Consider the following 27,545-nt stretch of genomic DNA (forward strand, 5'->3'; position numbering starts at 1 on the left):
TCTTATCTTTAAATAATTGTTCGAGAGATGCTCTTTTAAAACAGTCATGGTTTTAAAAGGGAAGGGCTGTATTGAAAGAAACACACTTATACAATAAAAAAGAGAAAATTGCTTAAAAACTTTCATCATTGGAAGCAATCTCAAATTTCGCTTTTACAATACATTTTTTAAGGCGAAATCTTTCCTGATCAGAAAAAAACACTGTCAGAAGATTCCCCAGTGTTCTTTTTCAAGCCAATATGTTTTACGGACTCAATAAAAACAGTACTTTCCCACTTGTATTCTGTGCCCTTTTGTTTTGTCTAAGAATCTTTTAATGCTTTCAAAAGAATAATCAGTGGGCCTATCTTCTTGTTCTTGGGGTTGAGAATCATTCATCAATTCTGTATCAGACACCTCGGAAGAAGAGCTTATTATTCTTTTTACTTTGGAATTGTTCTTTTCGGCACCTCATTTCTTTCTTTTACATGACACTTTCAAGGAATCCTCTTCCATCCCCTCCTCCACTTCTTCTTCCTTTAAATAATGTGGGCTAACATGTTGCCCAAGGTCAGACGTTTCCTGCACCTCCTCTGCCACCTCATATCCAACTACACACCCCTTCTGCACGACAACGACGTCGGGCGTCGGTACAACCAATGGCTCAACAAAACCATCCACCACAGCCACCGGGGGAACAATCTTGGCGACTACCGGGGGGCACCACATAAGAGGGGGCCATCGCGGAAATCTGGGGGACCACAGCCGCAAGAGCCGCCAGTGGCACCGAAGCAACCGGGAGTACCGCGACTGCGGCAGGCACCGGGAGCACCGTGACAGCGGCCCGCGACGGGGGCACCGTGCCGGTGCAGCAGAAGCCTGCCGGCGCCACGGGATCAGCGGTAGCCGCCGGAGGGACCGCGCCAGCGGTAGCGTCAGCAGCAGGCCCCGGGGCCACCGCTAGGCCTGTCGCGATATGTAATAAATCAATTGTGCGATATTTTTTTTGCCGGCTGCAATAATTTCCAATAATTTCTACTCTTTTTTTTGTATCATTGCTTTATTGGCCTAATCTGAGAAGAAATCAATGCCATAAACAGAAATATTATAGGCCTTTATTACACGGGTCTTCTCAATGCCGTGGAACGCTCCGTTCACTTGTATAGATAGTAGTCCGGTAACTTGTCAACCCCAGCGTCTTCGGTTGCTAAGCAACGTCAACGTCTTTGGCAGACTATTTCTCTGCTGATCAACACTAAGAATGCTGCTAACGAATAAATTGTAAAAAGACACACCATGTGAAGTTATGTTTTCGTTTTGGCAAGTAGCCGTGTAATAAGCGGGATAATGTATAGAACGTCGCCTGTCATTATCGAAAATAAGCCCCTTCAGGGCGTAGCAAGACACCTCCGCTGCACGTCGGTCGCCTGTTCCCCCTGTCGGGGCTTATTTTCCCGATAATGACCGGCGTTCTATGCATTATATATATTTAAATATATGATATATATTTAGCAGGGTATGCCTGAGTAACAAATGTCGGGTTGAAATCGGGCTCCGGCTCATAATTACAGGGCACAACGAGTAAACCCCCTCGTCAAGTGACGAGGGGGTCACAACAAGTGACATGCAACAAGTCACTTGTTGCATGGTCTGTGTGGGAAGCGGAGCCCTGGCGTTACACGTGTTTATTCTTTTTTGAAGCGCAATCCTTTACATCCTTTTTATTTAGTGTTTCAATTATATTTATTGTTTTTGGTGGTGTTTGGTTTTTATTCAAGAGCATTTTTTTTTTATAATAGATTGTTTTTGGTTGTTTTGTTAATTTATTCTGGATATTTTAAATGTCTTCCAGACGTCCAGTTCCAGTGTTCTTTAAAAATAAAAGTTTATTGATCTTCGAAAGGGTGTACTTGCATTATTATGCCATTATCATTATATTAGTTGAAAAACGGCAATATTATCGCTTATCGCAATAATTTCTGGGGCAATTAATCGGCCAGAAAAATGTGTTATCGTGCCAGGCCTAGCCACCGCGTCAGCAGCAACAGCCGCGGTAGCCACCGAAGGGACCCCGTCAGCGGCAGACGCCGGGGGAACCCCCGCACAACCGCTCAATGATGCACAAAAAAAGGCAAAATGCCCCTCCTGTCCGCACTTGAAACACTTCAAATTGTCCGATGTGTGAAAGACTGTAATCAGAATTTTCTACCTTGAATTTCAAGACTAGATTTAGATCGACTTCAATATTTTTTAAGACCACGAAAACATATTGTGGGCCAGCGGCATGCTGGGTTGGTCGGAAATTTCCGGCACTGCCCGTTCCGCCACGTAGAGGACCATATCGAGGGTCGGGGGCAGGATGAGGCGGATGTGTTGCCCCAGCCGCGGCGGGGAAAGTCCCTGAAGGAATGCATGAAGGGCCAGCTCATCCCTAGCCGCAGCAGGGAAGTCGCTGCGTAGGTGTGTGTGTGCAAGCGTTCCCCCTCCCGGCGGCGGCAGCTGGTTACCAGCTCCCGGCTGTGGTTCACGACTACGGACTGCCTTTATTAACGAACACCAAACATAACAGACACACACAACACTCTCACTAATGGTCGCGATCACACAACAATCAAACTACACACAATTAACACACAACCAATAAAGACCCTAAACCCGTTATCCCCACTTATCCAAACAACTACCAAAAGGACGACAAAGCCCCTTTGGTCAACATGCAACCTGGATACCCAGAATCCCCTGTACGACCCCGGAGGAGTCGCCACGATATCTTCTGTAGGTAAACATGCTTTACACTGGGGGATTTTCCCCCAAGTCCAGACACCAGGTGTCCGTACCGGCCCAGTTCTCTCCCCAAAGCCTCGTTGCTTACGTACGGAGGAACATGCGAAATTCTTGCTGGCTGGCTTGCAAGCGGCAGAACTTGAGTAAATAAATCACAAATTACCTCTCCGCTCTCCACGACACTATTAACCTTATCCACACTATCTAGAAAATTGAACACTGCACTATTCATTCGCGAGGCAAACTTAACTGAGTTACACCCCACTTTCTCCCCAATCGCCAAGCAGCACTCCTCTACGGACACCTGAGCAGCGGGGGAGAGCTTTACGCCATGCTGCCGTGAAAGCTTCTCCCCAACCGCCTCCGAACTCGTACCTGCGGGCATTATGCCCTGCCAGGCCGGTAACGACGTCAACGTTAACAAAGTTACACGAACAATCCAAACAAGTTTGACAAACATAAATTAACCGACCAAACTAGAGAGGTCATTAATAAACAAAACGAACATACAAAAACAAACAAATAGACAATAATAAAGTTAGAAAAAGAGAGAGAGAGAGAGAGAGAGAGAGAGAGAGAGAGAGAGAGAGAGAGAGAGAGAGAGAGAGAGAGAGAGAGAAATAGGACGAGAGAGAGAGAAGGGGGTGAGAGAGAAAGAGAGATATAAAGAGAGAGAGAGGGGGGAGCGAAAGAGAGAGAGAGGGAGACAGAGAGAGAATCTCATACATATCAAAGATGATGAACTGAGAGATAAACAGCAGCAAATATAAATTGAGAGACTAAGGAAGAAGAGCAGATGGAGACATTTTTACATACAAAGCAGAGGCCCTACACCAGAATATGAAATAAAGAGAGGAGAGAAGTATAACTCAGCTCTCTCTCTCTCTCTTCATAACTCATAACAACCAAACTCTGTGTGTGCTGCTGCCTCACATTCTCTGGTTCCCATTCCAGCGAGCCTCCTCTATCCTGTTATTATGCACCCCTTGATTTCTGCTTCCTGGGGCCTCCCGGCGGTTAGTGTTGCCTGAAATGGTCCTAGTTTGTGGGGCTGCGAGCCCATAACCATCTGGCCGTCTGGCGTCAAGCTCGCCACAAGGAAACCACAGCCCTGCTGGGCTGGTTGTTGAGCAGCGACCACAGAATACCAGGGAGGGGCCCAGTGGCTGTAGCGGGGGCCTCTAGCGGGGCCCGCTGGCTCTAGAGAGGGCATCTAGCGGGGCCCGGTGGCTCACTCTAGAGAGGGCCGCAAGCGGGGTCCACCTTATGTATTATTTCTGCTTCTGGGTTACTGTTGGACACTTCTTTGTGAAATCTATCCAATGCACTAAGAACCTTTTTTGACGTGTGAGTAAGCAACCAAACCAACAAACTACTGGACTCACTACAGCCTTCAGCTTTAGACTGGAACGTGTTTACTGTACCAATCCAATGAGCAACGAGGAAGCAACAACCCTGAATATGTTAACCTGACAGTCACAGCGAAAAATACAAAGTGAACTATATAGTTGAAAAGATTGCAAATGCTTCATCTTTATGTCGAGTGAAAGATGTCTGGATGTGAGCAAATGTATCATTGTGCATACATTAACTATTATGACGTGTGTGTGTGTGTGTGTGTGCTGGCTCGCGTGGGTGTGTTTGCGTGTGTGCGCCTGTGTGTGTGTGTATGCTGGTGTGTTTGTACCTATTTCGGCGGCTGCCACTGAGATGTTGTGCCAGGCCTGTGCCTCTCTGTCCAGAGGTCTGGTGGAGGTAATCATGCCGTCCTCGGAGTTGACACTAAAAAACTGTTCCACGTCTGTATAGCGAGGAATCATGTACCTAGGAGGGAAACATGGAGGTTCAGAATCAGCAGCATGTCTAGGAAAGCTAGTTCCTTCTGAGCTTCCCTTATAGCTCTTGATGAGAACGATGTTCACCAGTGAGTGTTACCTGACAGGGTTGTTAGCTACGTCCGTGTCCTTGGCATGCACCCTCCCCACCTGGGTCCCCGCCGGTGCGTTCTCCTCCACCTCAAAGTTATAGCTGGGGGCTACGAATACTGGGGGCTCATCGGCATCCTCCACCATGATCTACAGAGGGAGAGAGAATACAGAGAGATGGTCAAATAGTTGAAGAGAGAGAGAGAGAGAGAGAGAGAGAGAGAGAGAGAGAGAGAGAGAGAGAGTACAGAGAGGTGGGGGAACAGTTGAAGGGAGACACAGAGTGAGAGAGAGAATATATAGAGGTGGAGGAACAGGGGAATGGAGATACAGACAGAGAGAAAGAATACAGAGAGGTGGGGGAACAGTTGAAGGGAGACACAGAGTGAGAGAGAGAATATATAGAGGTGGAGGAACAGGGGAATGGAGATACAGACAGAGAGAAAGAATACAGAGAGGTGGAGGTGGTTGAACAGGGGAAGGGAGATACAGAGAGTGAGAGAGAATACAGAGAGATAGAGGTGGAGGAGCAGTTGGCGGGATATACAGAGAGAGAGAGGGAATACAGAGAGACAGAGAGAATACAGAGAGGTGGAGGTGGCAGAACAGGGAAGACACAGGGAGTGGAGGATGAAAGATATACAGAGAGAGAGAGAATCCAGAGAGGTGGAGGAACAGGGCAGACACAGGGAGTGGAGGATGAGGTGAGAGACATAAAGGGAAACACAGAGCATGTGCAGAAGGAGGGGGGCAGAGATGGAGGAAGAGGAGAAGTAGGCAGACAGGAAAGCTGTGTTATTGTAGCTTCTCTGCTTTTAAGGCACTCAAAGGCACAAAGATGCATAAAAAAACACACAAATAAAAAACGCGCACACAGAGGCACAAACCACAGTCACGCACATGAACACACTCTCACACACACACACTGACACACACACACAACCATACAGGCATACACATTACCTTGACTGTGGCCTCATCCCTATAGGGGCCCCAAGCGGTGAATCGAGGGTCAACATGAGGGTTGGACCCCTCTATCCTCAACATGTAGGTCCGCTTGGTCTCATAGTCCACCATCTGGTGGAAGAGAGAGAGAGAGAGAGAGAGAGAGAGAGAGAGAGAGAGAGAGAGAGAGAGAGAGAGAGAGAGAGAGAGAGAGAGAGAGAGAGAGAGAGAGAGAGAGAGAGAGAGAGAGAGAGAGAGTCAGAGAGAGAGAGAGAGAGAGAGAGATTAATTCATTCATTGTTTTTATTGTTTTTTATCCAATATACACAGACAGAGCAATATGATAATGAAATTCCAAACGGAGATTCACATTATGCTGCGTCATGACTTTGCGAATGGTTTGGACGATAAAATAATATGTTTTCTTTATTTTGATATGGACTGTGGTTCAGTTTGAACAGAAATGCTGTGGGCATTGCAGTTCATTGGTCGCTGGCTAGGGGGAGCTCTTCCTGCATGTAAAACGCAAACTGCAGCAATTCAAACTGTTTATAGTCTATACTAACCACTGCAGCTAAAAATAGAAATAAAAGCAGGACTTCAAAATCGTGCGGCATATCTTCCATCGATCCATACACGCTAGATACTAATCAGTGGTTCAGGGATAAGACATAGGTATTATCTCTTGGGACCATGGCATTTATTTGAGCACATTTTGTATGTTCCTATTTTTGCATATTCTATTGATATCAGCCATGAAAGATACAAATATCTTTGTATCCTAGATTCTCAGTACTGAGTGACACCCAGCCAAACTCAGGTTCCCCTCTGGGATTAATCAGATACTAATCAAATACCACAAGGTATTACTTATCCTATACTACTACAGTTTATTAATTTTATCCTATCTATAGCTACCCCTTTATTTTTCAATCTTTCCCAGGTTTAAAAGGAAGTTGAAACCCATGTAGTCTGGCTCATCTTCCCCAGGGCCGATATAAGATGATAGGTAAGCTGTTTAAAAGCTGCAGGATTTGGGACACAGAATTAAATGAATTATATGTTGTGTGGAACTTCAAAGAGTGAATACACACCGAGCTGGGTCAAGGGACCTTCTAGAGTCTCGGTGGTCTTCAAAATGGTTGGCTTATGTAGTCATGCGTGGCATGTGGAGCCAGTGTGTGTTCTCTTCTCACAGCCATAATGGCTTCCCTCTTTCATTGTGGGAGTCAGATGTCACGATAGAGGCATGAAATGTGCAGCAACAGTTCCAATACAAATGTTTCCTGTTTCCCATTTCTGATATATCTCTCTCTCTCTCTCTCTCTCTCTCTCTCTCTCTCTCTCTCTCTCTCTCTCTCTCTCTCTCTCTCTCTCTCTCTCTCCTCAACCTCTCTCTCCCTCCTCCCCCCTCTATCTCTGTTTCTCTCTCTCCTCCCCCCTCTCTCTTTCTCTGTCTATCCCTGTCCATCTCTCTCCTCAGCCCCCCTCTATTCCTTCATCAGTCTCTCTCCAACCTGTTCCTCCACCCCTATAGTTCTACGTCTCACATTTCAAACCCTACAATCCAACCGCTCCCCCCTCCCTCTATTTCCAATCTATCCCCCTTCTCCATCTCCTTGTAATCAGAAGCAGATAATGGTATTCACTATACCGTCCTCTTCCACTACAACAACCCCACTCCCATCTCACACAGACACACACATACGCACGCACAAACACACACAGACATCCACACACACCTACACACGCACACACACACACACAGCAGCAGCACTTGAAATAAAGCTTAAAATTCTGTAGACTGCTATCGTCAGATTAAAGTTGAAAGAGAATAGATGATTAAAGCGCATCCCTGTGCTGTGTGTGTGTGTGTGTGTGTGTGTGTGTGTGTGTGTGTGTGTGTGTGTGTGTGTGTGTGTGTGTGTGTGTGTGTGTGTGTGTGTGTGTGTGTGTGTGTGTGTGTGTGTGTGCCTGTGCATTTGTGTTTGTATGTGTGGGTGAGTGAGTGTGTGTGTCACTGTGAGTTTGTGTGGTGGTTGGTTGTGCATGCGTGTGCATGTGTACGTATAGGCTGTAATTTTGCAGGGTGTGCCTTGTGGGGCCAAAGCTATTGATTTCCCTGACCTACGCGTAAACACATATAGAGCACGCACACACAAGCATACACTCATCAACACACAATGGCCCAGTTGAGTCTAGTCAGTTGGTCTCATTAGTTTGATAGTCTGCCCTGTTTCAGTCATCAACGCACTCAGCAAGCAGTTTACAACAACTTTCCACTATGGGCTAACACTGAAAGAAACTCCTCGTGTCACACAATTAGTGGCAGGAAGCGAAGTCTCAGTAAACGCTGACACACTTTTTAGAGATGAAGACAAATTCCAGGCACAGGAGGCAGAGAGATGATCCTATAACTGTTGAATTAAGCTTGAGTGTTTGCATTGTGTGTGTGTGTGCGTGCATGTGTGTGTGTGTGTGTGTGTGTGTACGTGTGTGCGTGCATGAGTGTGTGTGTGTGTGTGTGTGTGTGTGTGTGTGTGTGTGTGTGTGTGTGTGTGTGTGTGTGTGTGTGTGTGTGTGTGTGTGTGTGTAAGCTCTAGGTTGTTCCTTAGTTATTGCTTCCCCTCTGTTTTCTTCAACGTATCTGATCTCCTCTGTCCCCCCCCCCCCCCCATCTGTTATCAGGTCCCCACCTTCTTCAGCTTGATGACGGCCTCCCTGGTCTGGGAGTCGGTGGTGAGTTCGAACACCCCCAGGCCGTCGCCTTCCGTCAGCCGGTAACTGACCAGCCCGTTCTCCCCCTGGTCGGGGTCCTTGGCCTTCAGGCGGCCCACCTCCTCCCCCGACACCTTGTCCTCCGACACCGACATTGTGTACACACCTGCAGACATAGACAGGACTCATTACATCCAGTGGTAATTCCAGATCGACACAAACACAGACACAAACTACTACACACACACACACACACACACACACACACACACACACACACACACACACACACACACACACACACACACACACACACACACACACACACATTCACACATACACATCCACAAACACACAGACAAAAACCAACACACACACACACACACATATACACATAAGAACACACACATACACATGAACACATACACAAACACACACACACACACACAAGGACACATACTGCGATACTGGGATTGACAACAAGCATGAAAAGAGTGGGAATGGGAAACATTTAGACTGCAGTTCAGGTGAGAAGAGGAGAAGAAAAATGTAGGCGACCCCCCTTTTTCAACAGTAAATGAATGGAGTGTAACAGGTAATACGCTTTGGAAGGACGATTTAGACAGATGCTGTGCATAGCTCAAATTTTATTTAGTCAAATCCGTTTTTGAGCTGGTGGTTATTAATTTCATTTTGGCTGTTGTAACCTATACAGGTGTCAGCCTCATTATGGAGGACGAGGCCGGTGTTAACTCTGGAGGCTGGGTCACTTTCACCCTCAGGGATTAACTCAAATCCATCTGTCCAATCTCGCCCAAAGGATATTAATATAATCGTTTGTGTAAGTGTATTTGTACGTGTGTGTGTGTGTGTGTGTGTGTGTGTGTGTGTGTGTGTGTGTGTGTGTGTGTGTGTGTGTGTGTGTGTGTGTGTGTGTGTGTGTGTGTGTGTGTATGATTATATGTGTGTGTGTGTGTGTGTGTGTGTGTGTGTGTGTGTGTGTGTGTGTGTGTGTGAGATTGTGTGTGTGTGTGTGTGTGTGTGTGTGCGCATGCAATATGTGTATTTGTGTGATGTGTACCTGGTGTGTCTATGGGTATAGACACCAGTCTTGCAGAATTTGAGCACCATATGTATCCTCTCCCCTCATCTCTGAACCTCCTCCTCCAGTACCCAGGGAGTGAGTGAGTGGAAGTAAGGGGAGTTAGTGACTGAGTTAGGGAATGAGTGAGTGAGTGTGTGTGTGTGGGTGAGGGAGTGTGTGAGTGTGGGAGGGTTTGAGTGAGTGAGGGAGTGAGATAGGGAATGAGGGAGTGAGTGAGTGAGGCAGTGAGTTAGGGAATGAGGGAGTGAGGGAGTGTGTGAGTGAGGGAGGGTGTGAATGAGTGAGGGAGTGTGTGAATGAGATAGGGAATGAGGGAGAGAGTGAGTGAGTTAGGGAGTGTGATAGTGAGAGAGTAAGCGAGGGAGTGAGTGAGTGAGTATTACCTATTTCTTATGTGATCATCATTGTGATCACATAAGACAAAATATGGGTTGTTCTTATATCAAGTTGGTCTCCTTTTTATTCCCATATCTGTGTCATTCCTCATCTCTCTCTCCCTCTTTTCGCTCCAAGTTTTTCTCGTCCTGAATAAATAAACAATCACTGTCCTCATTCCTACCATCTGGGAGATTCTCTTTCAGGTGTGAAACGGTATGTATGTAATATGTGTGTGTTTGTACATGTTTGTGTGTGTTTGTATGCAAGCGTGTGTGTGTGTGTGTGTGTGTGTGTGTGTGTGCGTGAATGTGTCATTTGAGCACATTATAGAATTTTTTGTTCCATCATGAGTCCATATTGGGATGAATCTCGCCATGTAGAAACACAGACGAGCCACTAATGGGATTTATGCGTAATGAGATGCAATGCAGATGGTCACTCATATCTAATGACTGGATTAAATCTAGAGTATGCACTTCCTCAACCACAAACATGTGACATAGGAGAATAAAACAAATAACACTCAATCTCCTTCCTCCCATTCTGCTCCTTATACGGTTACTGCACAGACTTCCTTTCTCTTCTCCCTCCCCCTGTCCTCTCCTGCTCCGTCTTTTTCTTTTGTTTCCCCTCTCCTCTAGTTGTTTTCTAGCTGAGAGCTGAAACAAGGGAGGCGGGAGATGGGCAGAGGCGGCAAGAGAGTATGGATGAAATAAGGGTGAGCGAGATAGGGAGATAGTGATAGGGACAAAGCAGGCTAGACATTTGCTGTAATGAGAGCGAGCAGAAGAGTGAGAGAACAGAAAGGAAGAAAGATAGAGGAAGGAGACGAACTGCCTGGGGGACAGCATGAATGGACAAAGGAAAACAGAGACACTGCTAGAACGAGAAAGAGAGATTTCCATTTTAAATCTTTTTCCACAGTGACAGGACAAAATTCACAGGCAGTTACAAAAATCTATTTTTCTATCCATCCATCTGTCCATCCATGATCCATCAATACCCCTCTCTCTTTCTATCTCTTCCTATATATATATATATATATATATATATATATATATATATATATATATATATATACATAGCAAATGTCCTAGGTCAACTTGGGTTGTCTCTTTCTTCATCCTATTGGTTGTTTATCATATTTAGTTTTTTTTCTCTATCGGTCTCTCTCTCTCTTTCCTCTCTTCAGTTCTTGTGAGCATCTTATGACAGATATGCAGGATTCACCTCAACTGAAGATCATGGTGACCTTGTGTTTCTGGAGTCGTATGCATGAGTACAAGAGACATTGGTACCGACAGAGGGTCCAGAGGGGCCATTTTCAGAGTGCACTATTACCCACTTGTTTGATTTCTGAATGTGTGCCTCTTGTTAGCGGCTCATTACGCACACAGCAGGAAAGATCAATGTTGCAAACGGTGTCTGACTCTGAGATCTGTGAAACACTGTCTCTGTGCAGGTGTTTCTGTGACTGAAGAATGTTTCAGCGCATCTCTCCACGATCAATTCAAATCATTCATCACCAGATGATCAAAATCAGACATTGCTCGTATCGGCAAATCAAGCAAATGTTACAGGATTGTGTATCAGATATGAATCTTAATAAGCAGGCTCAATAACAAGGACAGCAACGATGAAGAATTAGCCCCTATTTCCTCAGGCCTTGGAAATACCACACCTTCTGCGGTTGTCTTTAATGCTCTACACCTCAAATAACCCTGAAACATTCATGTGTAGGCAAACATGTGCACACACACACACACACACAGACGCACACAATGCACAAACACATACACACACACATATTTATATATACTAGAGTTCAGTGGCGGCTGGTGAATTTTATTATAGGGGGGGGCAGAAAGTTTGTAAACCAAACCCCTGTAGGGGGGTCTGGGGCCCTCCTCTCCCCGAAGATCTTTTTGTGTTTTTCATATAAAAACGAAGCATTCTGGTGCATTCTGACAAAATAATAAAGACAAAATAGAACATTTCCTTAGAAAGACGAATGGAGCCGGGGAACTACGTTTTTACTTAATTTATTTGCCTTGTAGAATTCAGCAAGCTTAAAGGTGCAAATACATCAATAATAATTGGGAATTACCAGTATACACAAGTTAACATTCTCTCTCTGTCTCTATCTGTATGTGTGTTTGTGAGAGAGTGAGAGTGAGAGAATGTGATTCTAAAAGGGGTGAGTGTGTTACGGACAAACTATTGTGTTGGTAACTTCACTCATAAATCTATCTACAGTTAAGTATGCATTTAGACAAATACGATAAATGATCAATGTAAAATGTGCAACCTTTTATGTGTGGTTGTTCAAGACACACTGAAGGCATGATGCCACCATAGGTTTGCAGAGAACTACATACAATATGCACACTGAAGGCATGATGCCACCATAGGTTTGCAGAGAACTACATACAATATGCACACTGAAGGCATGATGCTACCATAGGTTTGCAGAGAACTATATACAATATACACACTGAAGGCATGATGCCACCATAGGTTTGCAGAGAACTATATACAATATACACACTGAAGGCATGATGCCACCATAGGTTTGCAGAGAACTATATACAATATACACACTGAAGGCATGATGCCACCATAGGTTTGCAGAGAACTATATACAATATACACTCTGAAGGCATGATGCCACCATAGGTTTGCAGAGAACTATATACAATATATTTCATTTCCAATTTCCAATTTTTCTGAATTGGATCGTCGACCAAAAGGAACTTCTTTGAGAGACGAAACGGAATTGCGCACATTTGCAGCCATGTTGAAATCAGCAAGTGACTTGATCGAAGATATCCCTTCGCGCTCTTTGCTCAGTTACGTATGACGCAAGCACGTTAGGGCGAGTCCCAAATCCCCATTGAAAATGCATTGAAGGCTCAATTTCCGGAAAAAAAAGTTTTAAGATTAGAGTCAACGGAGAAGGCTTGGGCGATTTTCCACGTCGATGAATTCGCCCATAGAGGCGGGACCATTTGAAACGCGACTTGAATCTGATGATTCTGTTTGGACAATGACAGATAATAGGTCTAGAACACTGAAAACTACTTTTGCCATGATAGAATAAAAAAAATAAAAATCCTCTTTCTCCCAGTTGGTAGTGCGTCGCCCAAATCGCCCCTATACACCATCCGCCCCTGCTAGAGTTTACGCGTGCGCGTTAATCGCACTCAACCTCTAGTTGTAATTAAACCCATAGCAATAATGTTGCAACCCCAGTCGATAATGTGACACATTTCTGAGAGCATAATATAATAACGTTTTGCCTATAATGTTACAACAAATAACATTTTGGTTAACCTATTACCTAATGAAGCAAGTATAATAATTTCCTCCTTACGTTATGAAGCAAGCATCATAATTTTCTACTTATAAGCCGTTTTCACACATTGGTTACCTGCATAGCTGTTGCATCTCACTTTATGCAATGTCCAACTGTTTACACTCATTACTGCCCTGAACTGCACTTTCTAGCACTGCACTTTTTAAACGGCTAACTTTTTGGTATTTAAATTTTTCTTTTGCACTTCTGGTTGGATGTCAACTGCATTTCATTAGTTTTGTATCTATACTCTGCTAGTGACAATAAAGTTGAATCAAATCAAAAATCAAATTTGTAATTCAGGAGATTCAACCCTGAGGGTGATTCACACTTGATGCTTTATATGCGGAGATCAATGTTGTTTAGACATCAGTAGAATCAATGGGGGGTTTAGGGGGGCGGGATATTACGTAGGGTCTGAGAGTCGGGATAAGTGTTGCCGCTGTCACTGTAGTTTGTTTTGATTTGACCATAGACAAAAAGGAGGCAGAACTCATCGCGATTATCTTAAATGTTGCTAAAATAATGCATCATATATTCCGTTGCATCCACAAAATCGGAATCATCGATCGATGAAATATTTGAGCATGAGTTAGAGACAAATAGAAAAAACAACGAAGAAGAATGGCGTTACTGGAGAAAGAGAGCGTATTTTTTTCCACATAGGCTATTACTAACACTTGGTCAAATGTAGTTGATTTCTTTGTTTAACAGAGAAAACAAGGAGTGGAATGATGGGACCCTATAATGTTCAGCTGACTATCGTCAGCTGCTGTTGTCAATAATAATAATAAAAAACATTTTCAATACACATGCAGCTTTGAACTAATTTATGGTAATTTATTATCTGATGTGTCATTTTAGGATTATGATAAGACCTATCTTTTAGCGTTCACCACAAATGACTCTTAAAAGCAGTGCAAACATTTAAATATTTTTTAACCATTCAGCAACCAAAAGGCAACAGGCTGATATCATTTAGGGGGCCACTCAATGACATGCAGAAGCATCATCAACACGCCCACTGAAGTGGTTTGAGAAATACAGACTTTCCACTCCTCATTCACATAAGGAAATTTACATTTTCTACGGAGAAAATACTACCTCAGGGCTAGTATTATTCAGGAGATTTTCAGGGTACAAATGCCAGGATATGTTGTTCACACATACGGCCCATCAGGAGAGAAGCAGGAAATATCAGGACTTACACATGTGTCTGAAAGCAGCTAGCATTTGATTACTGTGGGGGGACGTGCGACGTCTGGCCTGCAGGGGGAGTATGGGCAGGTTGGGAGCGCACCGGATTGGCTGGGGGGATTGGACCTGAGTGCGAGCAGGTGTGAGCACTCAATCAGGGAGTGTTTGTACTTATGTGCCTGCTTTGTGTTGTAGTGAGGAGAAAGGAATCCGGGAGAAAACGGACCAGAGAGATCCAGAACAGACCCAAGAGATCCTCTGAGAGAACCATGTTTATAGTTTAAGTGATTTTGTTCGGCTTTAAAAGACATTAAAACGATCTCCCGCTGAGGGTTGACAACTCTGCCTGCTCGCACGCATTTGGAACCTGCTACAATTACATTATAAAATTAGTCAATTTATGGGTAACAGGGGTAATTGTTCAATGGAAAGTGTAGTATACTACGCATGCAAATCAATTATTCAATAGCTTTTACTGTTATTCAGGGGTGAAAAGTGCATTGACATTGCAACAACGAATCGATAAAATTGATGAAAATCGATTACTATAAGCGTTGGCAACGAATTTGGTCATCGATTCGTTGAGTCGCACGGTTAATACGTCACTCGTAAGCGCGGCACTGTTTACATCCAGCCGCCGACAGGTTGGTTCATGGTTCATGAACGCCCACAGCGAGCTTTAGTGTGAGCGACCACAGCTTGTATTTTGTTCATATCTTAACGCTGGATTGTAGGCTTATATAAAAGTGTATACCTTCACTGTCTTTGGGTTAAAAAAACTCCTCCAACTCAGTATCCAACCAGTCCAACCAAAAACCCTGTCAGCTGCTGATGCTGCAGATGGTGTGCCGACGGGCTCGGAGTCCGCACCGCGTGCATCAACAGTCATTCAAAGCAGCGGCAGTAATCAGTAATCACACAACCGGACGTCGTAGAATGTCCCGTCAGTTAAAAATAGTAATCCAGTTTTTAAATCCATGTTCAAATCGGCAGGATATAGAACTAGTTAGCTTAAAAAAAGTAGCAAACAGTGTCAAATGTGATGTGTTCAGGTCGGCTCAATAATATGATTGATGTGTTCAAATGCAACACAAAAAATAAGAAATTTGATGTTTTGGCAAAAACTTGTTTTCCCAGCAATATAAAATAGATAGTAAAGATATAATTATGACCTGTTTAACCTCCTATCTTGAGCTATGATCATGATTTAAATTATTTTTAACTGTTAGTATTTCCCGGTTAAAGATCTTATCGGCTAACCATGGACTTCCCTTATGTACTGTATATATATAAATGTATATCAAACATTGCATGTTTTTTTTGTGTTATCCCAGTTATGTTTTTTAATTTTTTTATAATTTAATTAGAGCTGTCAGTTAAACACGTTATTAACGGCGTTAACGCAAACCAATTTTAACGGCGCAATTATTTTATTTAAAAAAAAATATATATATATATTTTTTTTTTGTTTTGGCTCAAAACAAAGAAGCAGTAGCCTGACTGCTATGTTCAAATGACATTTGTTCAAAGCAGTCGTTCAATTGCACTATAGGCTCTTTTTTTGTATCGTCCTGTTTTGATCAGTATATGCCAATGTTGTTATCAATAAGAAATCGTTTGCACAAGGCAAGCCGATGCACTTCACCATGTTGATAAGAGAATTAAAATGAGAAGAATTATGGGACAAAAAAATCAAGGGATATTTAGCATAGAAAAAGAATTTGCGATTAATCGCGATTAATCGTGAGTTAACTATGACATTAATGCGATTAATCGCGATTAAATATTTTAATCGCTTGACAGCTCTAAATTTAATATAACTTTTAATAGTTCCGGGATGTTGGAGCAATAACCTGATGTTTTTACACTTCAGTCTGCACTAGGGATGAGTCGGTCGCGACCGATTCGTTCACAACGTACGAATCCCGAACGTGAACGACGAGAACTGGTTCCCCAAAACAAGGAGAACTTGTTCTTTGATTATTTTTTTTTAACATAAAACAAAAATACGGTCACGTAAATAAAATATACAAACGAACAGAGCTTCGTCTCCCCGCGACCTTACATCGATTGAGTCTACAACATTCTCAAAGATTCAGCCAATGAGAGGTAGCAATGGTGTTGCCATGGCACCTGGGTAAACAAATGACAAGGTGGTGCCGTCGAATTTGCACGCTTTCTCTAGCCGTTTCTCAATTCCTAGCACGCGTACTACGGACTCGATGACTTGCAAGTACGTACTTGGCAAGTCCGCACTTCAAGCACAGACTTGTGAGCACGCGAGTACGGACCTGCAATTGGAACAGCAGCGGACTCGATGACGTCACCACCTCTGCTCGTCCGTTAACTGTGCTACGGCCTCATTTAGGCATATACTACTGCACAATATAAACAAATGATATAAAACAAAATCCCAACCTCTTTCATTTTCAAATAGTATGTAAATATTCTGAATGAATAAAAATTGAAAAGATATGCGTTTCCTGTCATGTGTATAAGCTATATACACACGACTTTATATATATTTATATATTATTATTATTATTATTATTATTATTATTATTATTATATTATATATTATATAAATATATATATATAAGTTAAGAGTAACTTAAGCTACAGTTGTGCGTCTTCTCCATATTGTCCGCCATCGTACTGCTGCGAGTGCGAAATGCATCCTGGGATTTATAGCGGTTGCAAGCACACACGAGCCACCTCCTTTGCATGCTCGGTGAAACGGCGAGATCGAGCACGCATTAAGAACACTTCCGGGTTTTACGACAGTACTCGCTTGATGCGTGCTTCGAATTGGAACAGTGCTAGGGCAACGACTGATGACGTTTCACGAGTCCACGAGCACACGAGCATGCACAAGTACGCAAATTGAGAAATGGCTTCTGTCTGACGTATCTTGGGTCATACCATTCGACGTGGGGCCACTCATATATCCCCCTACATTTCCGAAAATAGACTTGACCTCTGTCTGTTTATTGGATAAAAGCATTTTCCAATCCCAGGAGTCTTTGCTCCATTCTACGTCAATTCAAGAACAAACAAAGAAATTAAACTGCAGTTCGTATTTTTTATTTATGACCATGAAAGTTCTGTAATGCCTGAATTATGAAGAATTAAATGTAAAGTAAAATAAAATTATTAATATAAAACCATGAATGACATATAGAGAGTAAGCAAGTGGTATAAATATTGGTGGGACGTCTGGTTATACTATATAGTATATCTTGTCAATTTTCACGCGGGGTAGAGCCTAGAAGTCGCTTAAATTATTCTCAGGGCCGTTTCGCGGGGGGGGCAGACACCTGTGAGATTCCCTGTCAAATGACGTAACGAACAAATCAAATGAACGAATCGTTATAGTGAACTGAACTGAAAGAACTAGTTCCCGGAAAAGAATCATTTTGCCCATCCCTAGTTTGCACTGTGAATTTGAAGTAATGTTCAGTTTTTGAATAAAGATGCGGCAATTACAAATGTTTCTTTTTTTTATCAGATTCATCGAAAAAATAATCAACCGAATAATCGATTATGAAAATAATCGTTAGTTGCAGCCCTAATTCTCTCTTACACACACTACTATATTATGTTGCATAAACAACTATTCTCTCCCGCATACACTACTACACTCTCTCACACACACAACTATTCTCTCTCACATCGACTATACTCTCTCACATACACTACTATTCTCTCTCACATACACTACTATACTCTCTCACATACATGACTATACACTCTCATCAATACATGTAAAAGGAGTATCATAGTGTGTGTGCATGAGAATAGTGGTGTATATGTGAGATTATAATAGTGTGTGTAAGACCAAGTAAGAATTTTGTCACAGGCGACCGCTCATATGTTTGTGTGTTTATGCGTACATATATGCGTTTGCGCGTCCTGTGTATGTGTGAGCTGCAGGCTGCTTGGCAAATGCGCACTGACAAACTTGAGTAATTTGTGTGACAGGCCTGCTATTGTATAGTAGTAAGATATTACACACAAATGCACACCTAGGTAAAAACCTAGGGGTATTGCAGTAGACCAGGGAAATAAAGAAAAATAAATCATTGATATTTAAATAGATTGTATCAATTATTTAATCCCCTTCTGTGACAAATTTCCCTGGAATTGCATGCCATCTGTGTGTGTTGGATATCCCCAACACACAATCACACATATACACACACACACTCAAACACACCCACCCACACACACACACACACACACACACACACACACACACACACACACACACACACACACACACACACACACACACACACACACACACACAGCACACAGTCTGTAAGACTGCTTGACTGGCTGAAAGGACTCAGAGAGCAGGCTGTTAGGGACACCTGGACACCTGGAAGACTTCCAAGGGGCTCAGTCTTAGCACTGCCCACCGGCACAGAGAGACAGACTGAGAGAGACAGGAGGACAGACTGACAGAGGCAGGAGGACGGTCTGACCCCGACACAAAGAGAGACAGAGAGACAGAGACAGGAGGACAGACTGACCCAGACAGACAGAGAGAAATACTGACAGAGACAGGAGGACAGACTGACCCAGACAGACGGAGAGACAGAGAGACAGAGAAAGAAGGACAGACTTAGCCCACCACACAGAGAGACAGAAAGACAGATAGAGACGGATGGATGGATAGACAGAGAGATGGACTGCAAGACTGACTGCAAGTCGGACACAGACAGGAAAGACTGACTGAAAAAGAGGCAGGCAGGCAGTTGGACAGACAGACAGACAGACAGATACAGAGGCAGCCAGACATCTGGACATACAGACAGACAGAGGGACGGACATGCAGGACAAATGGACGGATGGGAGGAAAGACAGACGGGAGCTTTAAGGTGGATGAACAGAAGGACTCACTCTGAGGGAACTTTGGGGGGTTGTCGTTGACGTCTGTGAGGGTGATCTTGACCTCGGTGGTCCCGGAGAGACCCCCCATGTGGCCTCCCATGTCCTTGGCCTGGATGACCACGTCGTACTCTTGCCTGGCTTCCCGATCCATGTTGGGCAGCGCCGTGCGGATGATGCCTGCGTCACAGCGGAGAGTAAATGCATGCAAGGTGACAGTGAGCTCGTCAGGCGTGGTCAGGGTGAGGCGTCTTGCTCAGGGACACCTCGACACTCACTCAGCTAGGGGGAGCTTGGGCAGACCCACACAGCTGTACTGGTCCCAGTGGACTCAGTAGGTCACTTTGTGCCATGCTTGGGCAGACCACACACAGCTGTACTGGTCCCATGCAGTGAACTCAGTAGATCACCGTGTGCCGTGCTGGAGTCCGACCCACACAGCTGAACTGGTCCCATGCAGTGAATCCAGTGGGAGTCTCCCAACGAGTGTATGTGTTCAAACTCTGGTAAACATGTGTGAAGACTTAATTTTCTTTATTCTGTTCAAAAAGCTCTCTCTCTCTCTCTCTCTCTCTCTCTCTCTCTCTCTCTCTCTCTGTCTCTCTCTGTATCTCTGGCCGTTTCTCAATTCCTAGCACGCGTACTACGGACTCGATGACTTGCAAGTACGTACTTGGCAAGTCCGTACCTCAAGCACAGACTTGCGAGCACGCGAGTACGTACCTGCAATTGGAACAGCAGCGGACTCGATGACGTCAACACCTCTGCTCGTCCGTTAACTGTGCTACGGCCTCATTTAGGCATATACTACTGAACAATATAAAAAAATGATATAAAACAAAATCCCAGCCTCTTTCATTTTCAAATAGTATGTAAATATTCTGAATGAATAAAAATTGAAAAGATATGCGTGTCCTGTCATGTGTATAAGCTATACACACACGACTTTATATATATAAATGTATATATTATCTTATATTATTATTATTATTATATTATAAATTATATATATAAGTTAAGAGTAACTTAGGCCGTTTCTCAATTCGAGTACTTGTGCGTGCTCGTGTGCTCATGGACTCGTGAAACGTCATCAGTCGTTGCCTGAGCACTGTTCCAATTCGAAGTACGCATCAAGCGAGTACTGTCGTAAAACCCGGAAGTGTTCTTGATGCGTGCTCGATCTCGCCGTTTCACCAAGCAAGCATGCATCGGAGGTGGCTCGTGTGTACTTGCAACCGCTATAAAACCCAGGATGCATTTCGCACTCGCAGCAGTACGATGGCGGACAATATGGAGAAGACGCACAACTGTAGCTTAAGTTACTCTTAACTTATATATAATATATAATATAATAATAATAATAATATAAGATAATATATAAATATATATATATAAAGTCGTGTGTGTATAGCTTATACACATGACAGGACACGCATATCTTTTAAATTTTTATTCATTCAGAATATTTACATACTATTTGAAAATGAAAGAGGCTGGGATTTTGTTTTATATCATTTGTTTATATTGTTCAGTAGTATATGCCTAAATGAGGCCGTAGCACAGCAAACGGACGAGCAGAGGTGGTGACGTCATCGAGTCCGCTGCTGTTCCAATTGCAGGTACGTACTCGCGTGCTCGTAAGTCTGTGCTTGAAGTACGGACTTGCCAAGTACGTACTTGCAAGTCATCGAGTCCGGAGTACGCGTGCTAGGAATTGAGAAACTGCCTTAAGCTACAGTTGTGCGTCTTCTCCATAGCCGTTTCTCAATTCCTAGCACGCGTACTACGGACTCGATGACTTGCAAGCACGTACTTGGCAAGTCTGTACTTCAAGCACAGACTTGCGAGCACGCGAGTACGTACCTGCAATTGGAACAGCAGCGGACTCGATGACGTCACCACCTCTGCTCGTATATTATCTTATATTATTATTATTATATTATATATTTATATAAATATATATATAAGTTAAGAGTAATTTAAGCTACAGTTGTGCGTCTTCTCCATATTGTCCGCCATCGTACTGCTGCGAGTGCGAAATGCATCCTGGGATTTATAGCGTTTGCAAGTACACACGAGCCACCTCCGATGCATGCGGTGAAACGGCGAGATCGAGCACTCATCAAGAACACTTCCGGGTTTTACGACAGTACTCGCTTGATGCGTACTTCGAATTGGGACAGTGCTCGGGCAACGACTGATGACGTTTCACGAGTCCACAAGCACACGAGCACGCACAAGTACGCGAATTGAGAAACGGCCAGAGTCTCTCTCAAATTCAAATTCAAAAAAAGCTTTATTGGCATGACTATTGTTGTAAACCAAACAGTGTTGCCAAAGCATTACAGTGTTACAAATATTATGTATAATAACAAAAGAGAACGTCAGAGCAATATGTACATATAACAACATACAACAATATAACATGAATGTAAAGAGAAGCTACATTATACACATTACAGGTTACGAATAATCGTTAAAATATAACAAAATAAAACAGTCAGGCCTGGTGTAGAACGTCTTTCTCTCATGTTGTGTGGCAAGCTGAAATAAACGGCGACGACATAGCTCTCTTTTCTCTCTCCAATTTATATTTTTAGTTGGTTGCCGAATTTGCTAAAATATATTTCGCTGACATTTTTGAATTTGGGGCAGTGTAGGAGAAAGTGCTGCTCGGTCTTCACACTGCTTCTCTCTCTCTCTCTCTCTCTCTCTCTCTCTCTCTCTCTCTCTCTCTCTCTCTCTCTCTCTCTCTCTCTCTCTCTCTCTCTCTCTCTCTCTCTGTCTCTCTCTCTCTCTCTCTCTCTCTCTGTCTCTCTCCCTCTCTCTCTCTCTGTCTCTCTCTCTCTCTGTCTCTCTCTCCCTCTCTCTCTCTCCGTCTCTCCCTCTGTCTCTGTCACTCTTGTCTCTCCAACCTGAAGTAAGAGGGAGTCAAGGCTTTCTGCTGTCATCTTATGCCAAGTGTGCTGTGTGTGTTTTATGCACGCAAGTGTGCTTGTGTGTCAACCCTTCTTTAATCATCTGACATTTTATCAGATCTAAATCTGCTTCATTTATCAAGTATGCATTTGATTCCAGTTTCATCTAACTATACATACATTAACATTTAAAAATAGCAACAAAAAAGTAATATGAATCTATGAAATTATTTGTGAATTAGAGTTCTTCCAAATGTTGACAGACAGACAGAGAGGCGGTGCAAGGGCGATGTTTTCTCCCCACCTGTCTGTGACTCCACTGAGAAGTACGGCTGTCCCTGCAGGATGCTGTACACCAATCTGGCGCTGTTGCCATAGGTGGGGTCATCAGCGTCCGTGGCAGTCACCTGCATCACCGACGTTCCTGCGAGACACAAACACACACACACACACACACACACACACACACACACACACACACACACACACACACACACACACACACACACACACACACACTGTGAATGCTGAGAATGTGAATGCTGCCAATGCTTTAATGATTTTGGATGGACTCTTCCCAGGTCAAAATTCAAATTCAAATTCAAAAAAACTTTATTTGTCCCCAGGGGGCAATTGAGGGCACATAGCAGTAGCATTACAACGGACAGGGCCATGTCCAAACAAAAAACAAACAAAAACACAGCATTGCTACCTGGCAGACAATACACACAAGCACAGGTGTCTACAAATACACACATAAATATGTATAAAATATGCAAAGTGCATGTTTATAAATGGAGAACTGACTCTTAAAAGTATAAAATGTGTCAAATATGACATAAATATAAAGTGCAATCAGTTAATAAATACCATGCTGGTTATAATACATTTGAGATGAATTGAGGCGAGGTATTTATGTTGTAATAGTCACATGGTCAATAACAGGTCAATGCTGATGTTGCTACAATAGGCCTTTATCAGAGAGCTGTAGTACAAAGGTGTAGCTCATAATGCTACACCTACACCTATATAATGCTGTGCAATTATTAATGGCATGAGTTCATTTTGGTCCTAGGATTACACCTTCTAAAGAAGGTCTCTCAAAAAGATACAAACTTGCAGGGAGAGGTGATGAAAAGTCTGGTGCAGCTCTCGTTTTAAACCCAATGCCATCATCCCACAGCTACTGACTTCCCCCTTAGTATCAGATTTAATTTAAAACTACTTAGACTGCTCTCAGAATGGCTGCCATTTTATATCTGTATTTCTAAAGACTTAGGTTTAACAGGATTGGTCTTTCACATGTCTTACATTTCTGAGTTCCTGATGATCTAACTGAATGGATCTCAGGTTAGTCAGATTACAGTTTTCTAAAGCACTCTGGTTCTGTGGTTTGGGATGATGTTACCATGGTGGCAATTAACTGTTCCCCTGCGACCTCTACATTTCACCAGCATACAAGATAGCTGCCTAAAAGCCCAAACGTGTAAACCGATCAATATATGGAAGAGGACATTTGATATAATCCTCTTTTTGTGACAGAGAGTGAGACAATGAGAGAACGAGATAGAGATGTCTTGTCAATCTACCTTTCATAGTGGAGTCTTTACGTTCTGGGTTTGATACCTAACCCGTACATAGTGGAATTTTTACTTTCTGGGTTTGATACCTATCCCGTACATAGTGGAGTCTTTACGTTCTCGGATTGATACCTAAGGGATATCTGTAGCCATCAGTTAAATACCTAACCTATTCATGAGCCAACTTAAGTACTAAACAGAACACATTCACATTTATTTTATTAATTTAGCGTTCTTTATATAGCAGTACAGTCCTGCGCTTCATGTCAGACTTCTCGTGGTTGAATTTCACTATTTATTAATAATGCATGTAACAGGCTGTTCAGTGGAATAACACTCTGTTCCTTCCGCTTTGTTAGCAGAATACAATTATTCTTCCTACAAATGACCTATAAGAAAACTAATTATTTCCATTGAATTGCCAGCAGGGATTCGAAGTGAGTTTCATACATGCCATACAAACTACTTTATGATGCATGTTTTCTTTTCTATAATGTGATCTAGGGCTGCAACTAACGATTCATATCAATCATATTACTGAGCGGACCTGAACACATCACATTTGACACTGTTTGCTACTTTTTTTAAGCTAACTAGATCTATATCCTGCCGATTTGAACATGGATTTAAAAACTGGATTACTATTTTTAACTGACGTGACTTTCTACACCGTCCGGTTGTGTGATTACTACCACTGCTTTGACAGCCCGTCTGCACACCGTCTGTAGCAGCAGCATCTGACAGGGTTTTTGGTTGGACTAGACGGATACTGAGTTGAAGGTACCCAAAGACAGTTAAGGTACAACACTCTTATTTAAGCCTACAGTCCAGTGTTAAGATATTACCAAAATACAATCTGTGGTCGCTCACACTAAAGCTCGCTGTGGGCGTGCGTGAACCATGAACCAACCTGTCGGCGGCAGGCTGTAAACAGTGCCGCGCCTACGAGTGACGCATTAATCGCGCTACTCAACGAATCGATTACCAAATTCGTTGCCAACGCTTTTAGTAATCGATTTTTATCGATTTTATCGATTCGCTGTTGCAACCCTAATCCGATCCATTATTTACATTTACCTTTACATTTAGGGCTTGACCGAGTGATGTGATAGCAGAGAGAGAGGTCATGTTTCCCGAAGCTCCGCTAGGCATTGGAAAAAACTACTTAATTCATCGTTCAGATCTACTTTATCTACTTTATCTTATTTTATTTACCTAACAGTATATAGTTTGTTTCCGTCGTCCTCAATCGCTCGATTCAACAATACATTTTGGCACTTTTTACTCCCGGATCAGACCGCAGAAAAAGCCTTGGACTTTCCTATCACCAACATGCCTCTGTATTCGGATATCTCAGGCACGGAGACTGGGAAATGCACAGACTGCGCCGAACTGAAACAGTCATTGGCTTTAATTGAAACTAGACTAGCAGCAGTAGAAAAATGCAAAGGACTATCACAGGATACAGTGCCGATGGGTGAGTTTGCTGAGCTCACTCAGATACAGCAAGATGATCAAAGCTACACTGTATCCTTCCCGAAGCTGGACAAGAGAGAGACAGTTCCAGCTGCGTCTCACTGGCTCAGAGTCGGCGCTAAGCCAAAGCAACATACCAAAGTGAATCAACAAGTTCATTCAACACCAAATGCTAAGCTACCCAAAGCTAAAGTTACATGTATCAGCCGGATTAGCCCGTCACTCAAATCAACCCTGCCACTGAAGAACCGGTTCCTGCCACTTCAAGAGTCCACGAACGCGCCTGCCACCGATGCACCCCTGAGCCCCGAGATGCGTCCGGACGGACAGTGCGGACAGAGACGGAACAACCAGTCGCCACGGAGGCGGGCTGCGCATGCCTCGGCCACCTGTGCAACCCTGACCCCTGAAATGTGTCCGCACAGACGGTACGGACAGACATGGAACAACCAGTCGCCACGGAGGCGGGCTGCGCATGTGTCTGCCACCGTCCAACAAGGGCCCATCTCAGAGAAAGCAGATGAACCAGACATTCTGATTATAGGAGACTCAACTATCAAGGATATAACCGGTAAGAAGATCAAAACATGCATCTTCCCATATGGAATGGTTAGTCATATCAACCATAAACTAGACAAAGTCATATTGGAGAACCCCAAAATCTCACAGATTATTGTGCATGCAGGATTTAATGATGTTCAAAGAGAACAGTCAGAACTTCTGAAGAGGGATTACATTGATCTATTGGATACACTGGACAAAATTCACATCAAGTCTTCCATCAGTGGACCCATACCAACAGTTGACAGGGGAATAAACAGATTCAGTCGTCTACTTGCACTGAATACATGGCTTTCCAGAGTCTGCAATGAAAGAGGAAGGGACTTTATTGACAATTTCAACTTATTCTGGGGGCGCAAATATCTTTTCAAAGCAGATGGCCTACACCCAAACAGGTTAGGCTCAAAACTGTTGAGGGACAATCTTCTCTTCTCGCTTTACGCACAGGCCACAATCTTGCCATGGTCTGACGCACAGGCCACAATCAGAGCACTGGTTGAGAAGAAGCGAGACTACAGCCTCCCCCACACAACTACTCTGCCACTATCTGACACACAGATAGCAGACAGCCCACAGACCTTGAAGAGAGACAACAGCCCGCCCGACGCCATCAACACTGTGCCCTCCCCCATCGCTGATGCTGGCTTGGCGAGGAACGGCCACCCCCCTCCTCTGCATTCCCCCATCGACGATGACCTCCAGCCTCATCTCTCCCATAGCCACAACAACAACTCCAGCTGGGATAGAGTCTCCGATGTCTCCCTTTGCGATTTTCCAGCCGAATTTAAGAAACTGGAATATGCTGGCATCAAACTTGCATCTGTGTCAATGATAGCATCGCCACGTCATGGCCGCAGGACGCTAACACCCAGGAGGATGGCGCCCCACCCCCACCACCGTACTGATAGTAGTCCTGAGTATTACTGAGACAAAAAAGGGTTCAGCCGTAGACACAGTATAAAGGAAGTTTCTCATAATCTGCTGAACCCAAGGTTGCCTACGTCAAAGCAGGGCAACTTTCGCATTCATGCTGTAACCACTAAGAGAGTAAACAAAGGGAAACTTAGACACACTGCTAACCTCACAAATCTCATATCTATTGCCTCCAAACCAAAAACAACCTTAAAGCCTATCAACAGCACCATCAGGATGGCTCTACTTAATGTGAGGTCTCTTAATAACAAATCATTTTTAGTTAATGATCTTATTAACACTTCTAAACTGGATTTTATGTTTTTAACTGAAACATGGCTGGAACAAAATAACAGTGCAACCGTTCTGATAGAGACAGCTCCTCCCGACTATAACTTTTTTGATGCATGTAGATCTGGAAAAAGAGGTGGAGGGGTTGCTGCTATATTTAAAAATGTATTTCAGGGGAAACAGATGTTATTTGGTGATTTTCCATCGTTCGAATACCTTAGTGCTGTATTGAAATGCTCCCCCAGAGTTCTCCTATTAATTATTTACAGGCCACCCACATATTCTGCAAATTTTTTCGATGACTTCACAGAATTATTGTCTAGCATCTCCACAGAATTTGACTGTCTAGTTATAACTGGTGACTTCAATTTTCATACTGATGATTTGAATGACAAGTGTGCCAAAAAACTTTTTACCATTTTGGACACATTTGAACTGTCTCAACATGTGAAAGAGGCTACTCATTGTAAGGGGCACACTCTAGACCTGGTTATCACAAAGGGCCTCAATGTTTCTGATCTCTCTGTG

At 43.4% G+C, this 27,545-nt stretch overlaps 1 protein-coding gene across 3 annotated transcripts in view; it reads right to left on the reverse strand.

Annotated features, from left to right (window-relative positions):
- Nucleotides 1–27,545, reverse strand: part of cdh11 (cadherin 11, type 2, OB-cadherin (osteoblast)) — a 173,257-nt gene that overhangs the window by 34,434 nt on the left and 111,278 nt on the right. For all 3 annotated transcript variants that reach the window (XM_056609395.1, XM_056609396.1, XM_056609394.1), the window contains exons 5-10: nucleotides 22,502–22,621; nucleotides 19,292–19,459; nucleotides 8,330–8,517; nucleotides 5,652–5,765; nucleotides 4,699–4,838; nucleotides 4,451–4,587 (exon numbers count right to left, since the gene is read on the reverse strand). In XM_056609395.1, the coding sequence (XP_056465370.1) occupies nucleotides 4,451–4,587; nucleotides 4,699–4,838; nucleotides 5,652–5,765; nucleotides 8,330–8,517; nucleotides 19,292–19,459; nucleotides 22,502–22,621 (867 nt within the window). The remainder of the gene's footprint in view (nucleotides 1–4,450; nucleotides 4,588–4,698; nucleotides 4,839–5,651; nucleotides 5,766–8,329; nucleotides 8,518–19,291; nucleotides 19,460–22,501; nucleotides 22,622–27,545) is intronic.

This window comes from Gadus chalcogrammus, chromosome 15 (genome assembly GCF_026213295.1).
Source record: "Gadus chalcogrammus isolate NIFS_2021 chromosome 15, NIFS_Gcha_1.0, whole genome shotgun sequence".
NCBI lineage: Eukaryota > Metazoa > Chordata > Actinopteri > Gadiformes > Gadidae > Gadus > Gadus chalcogrammus.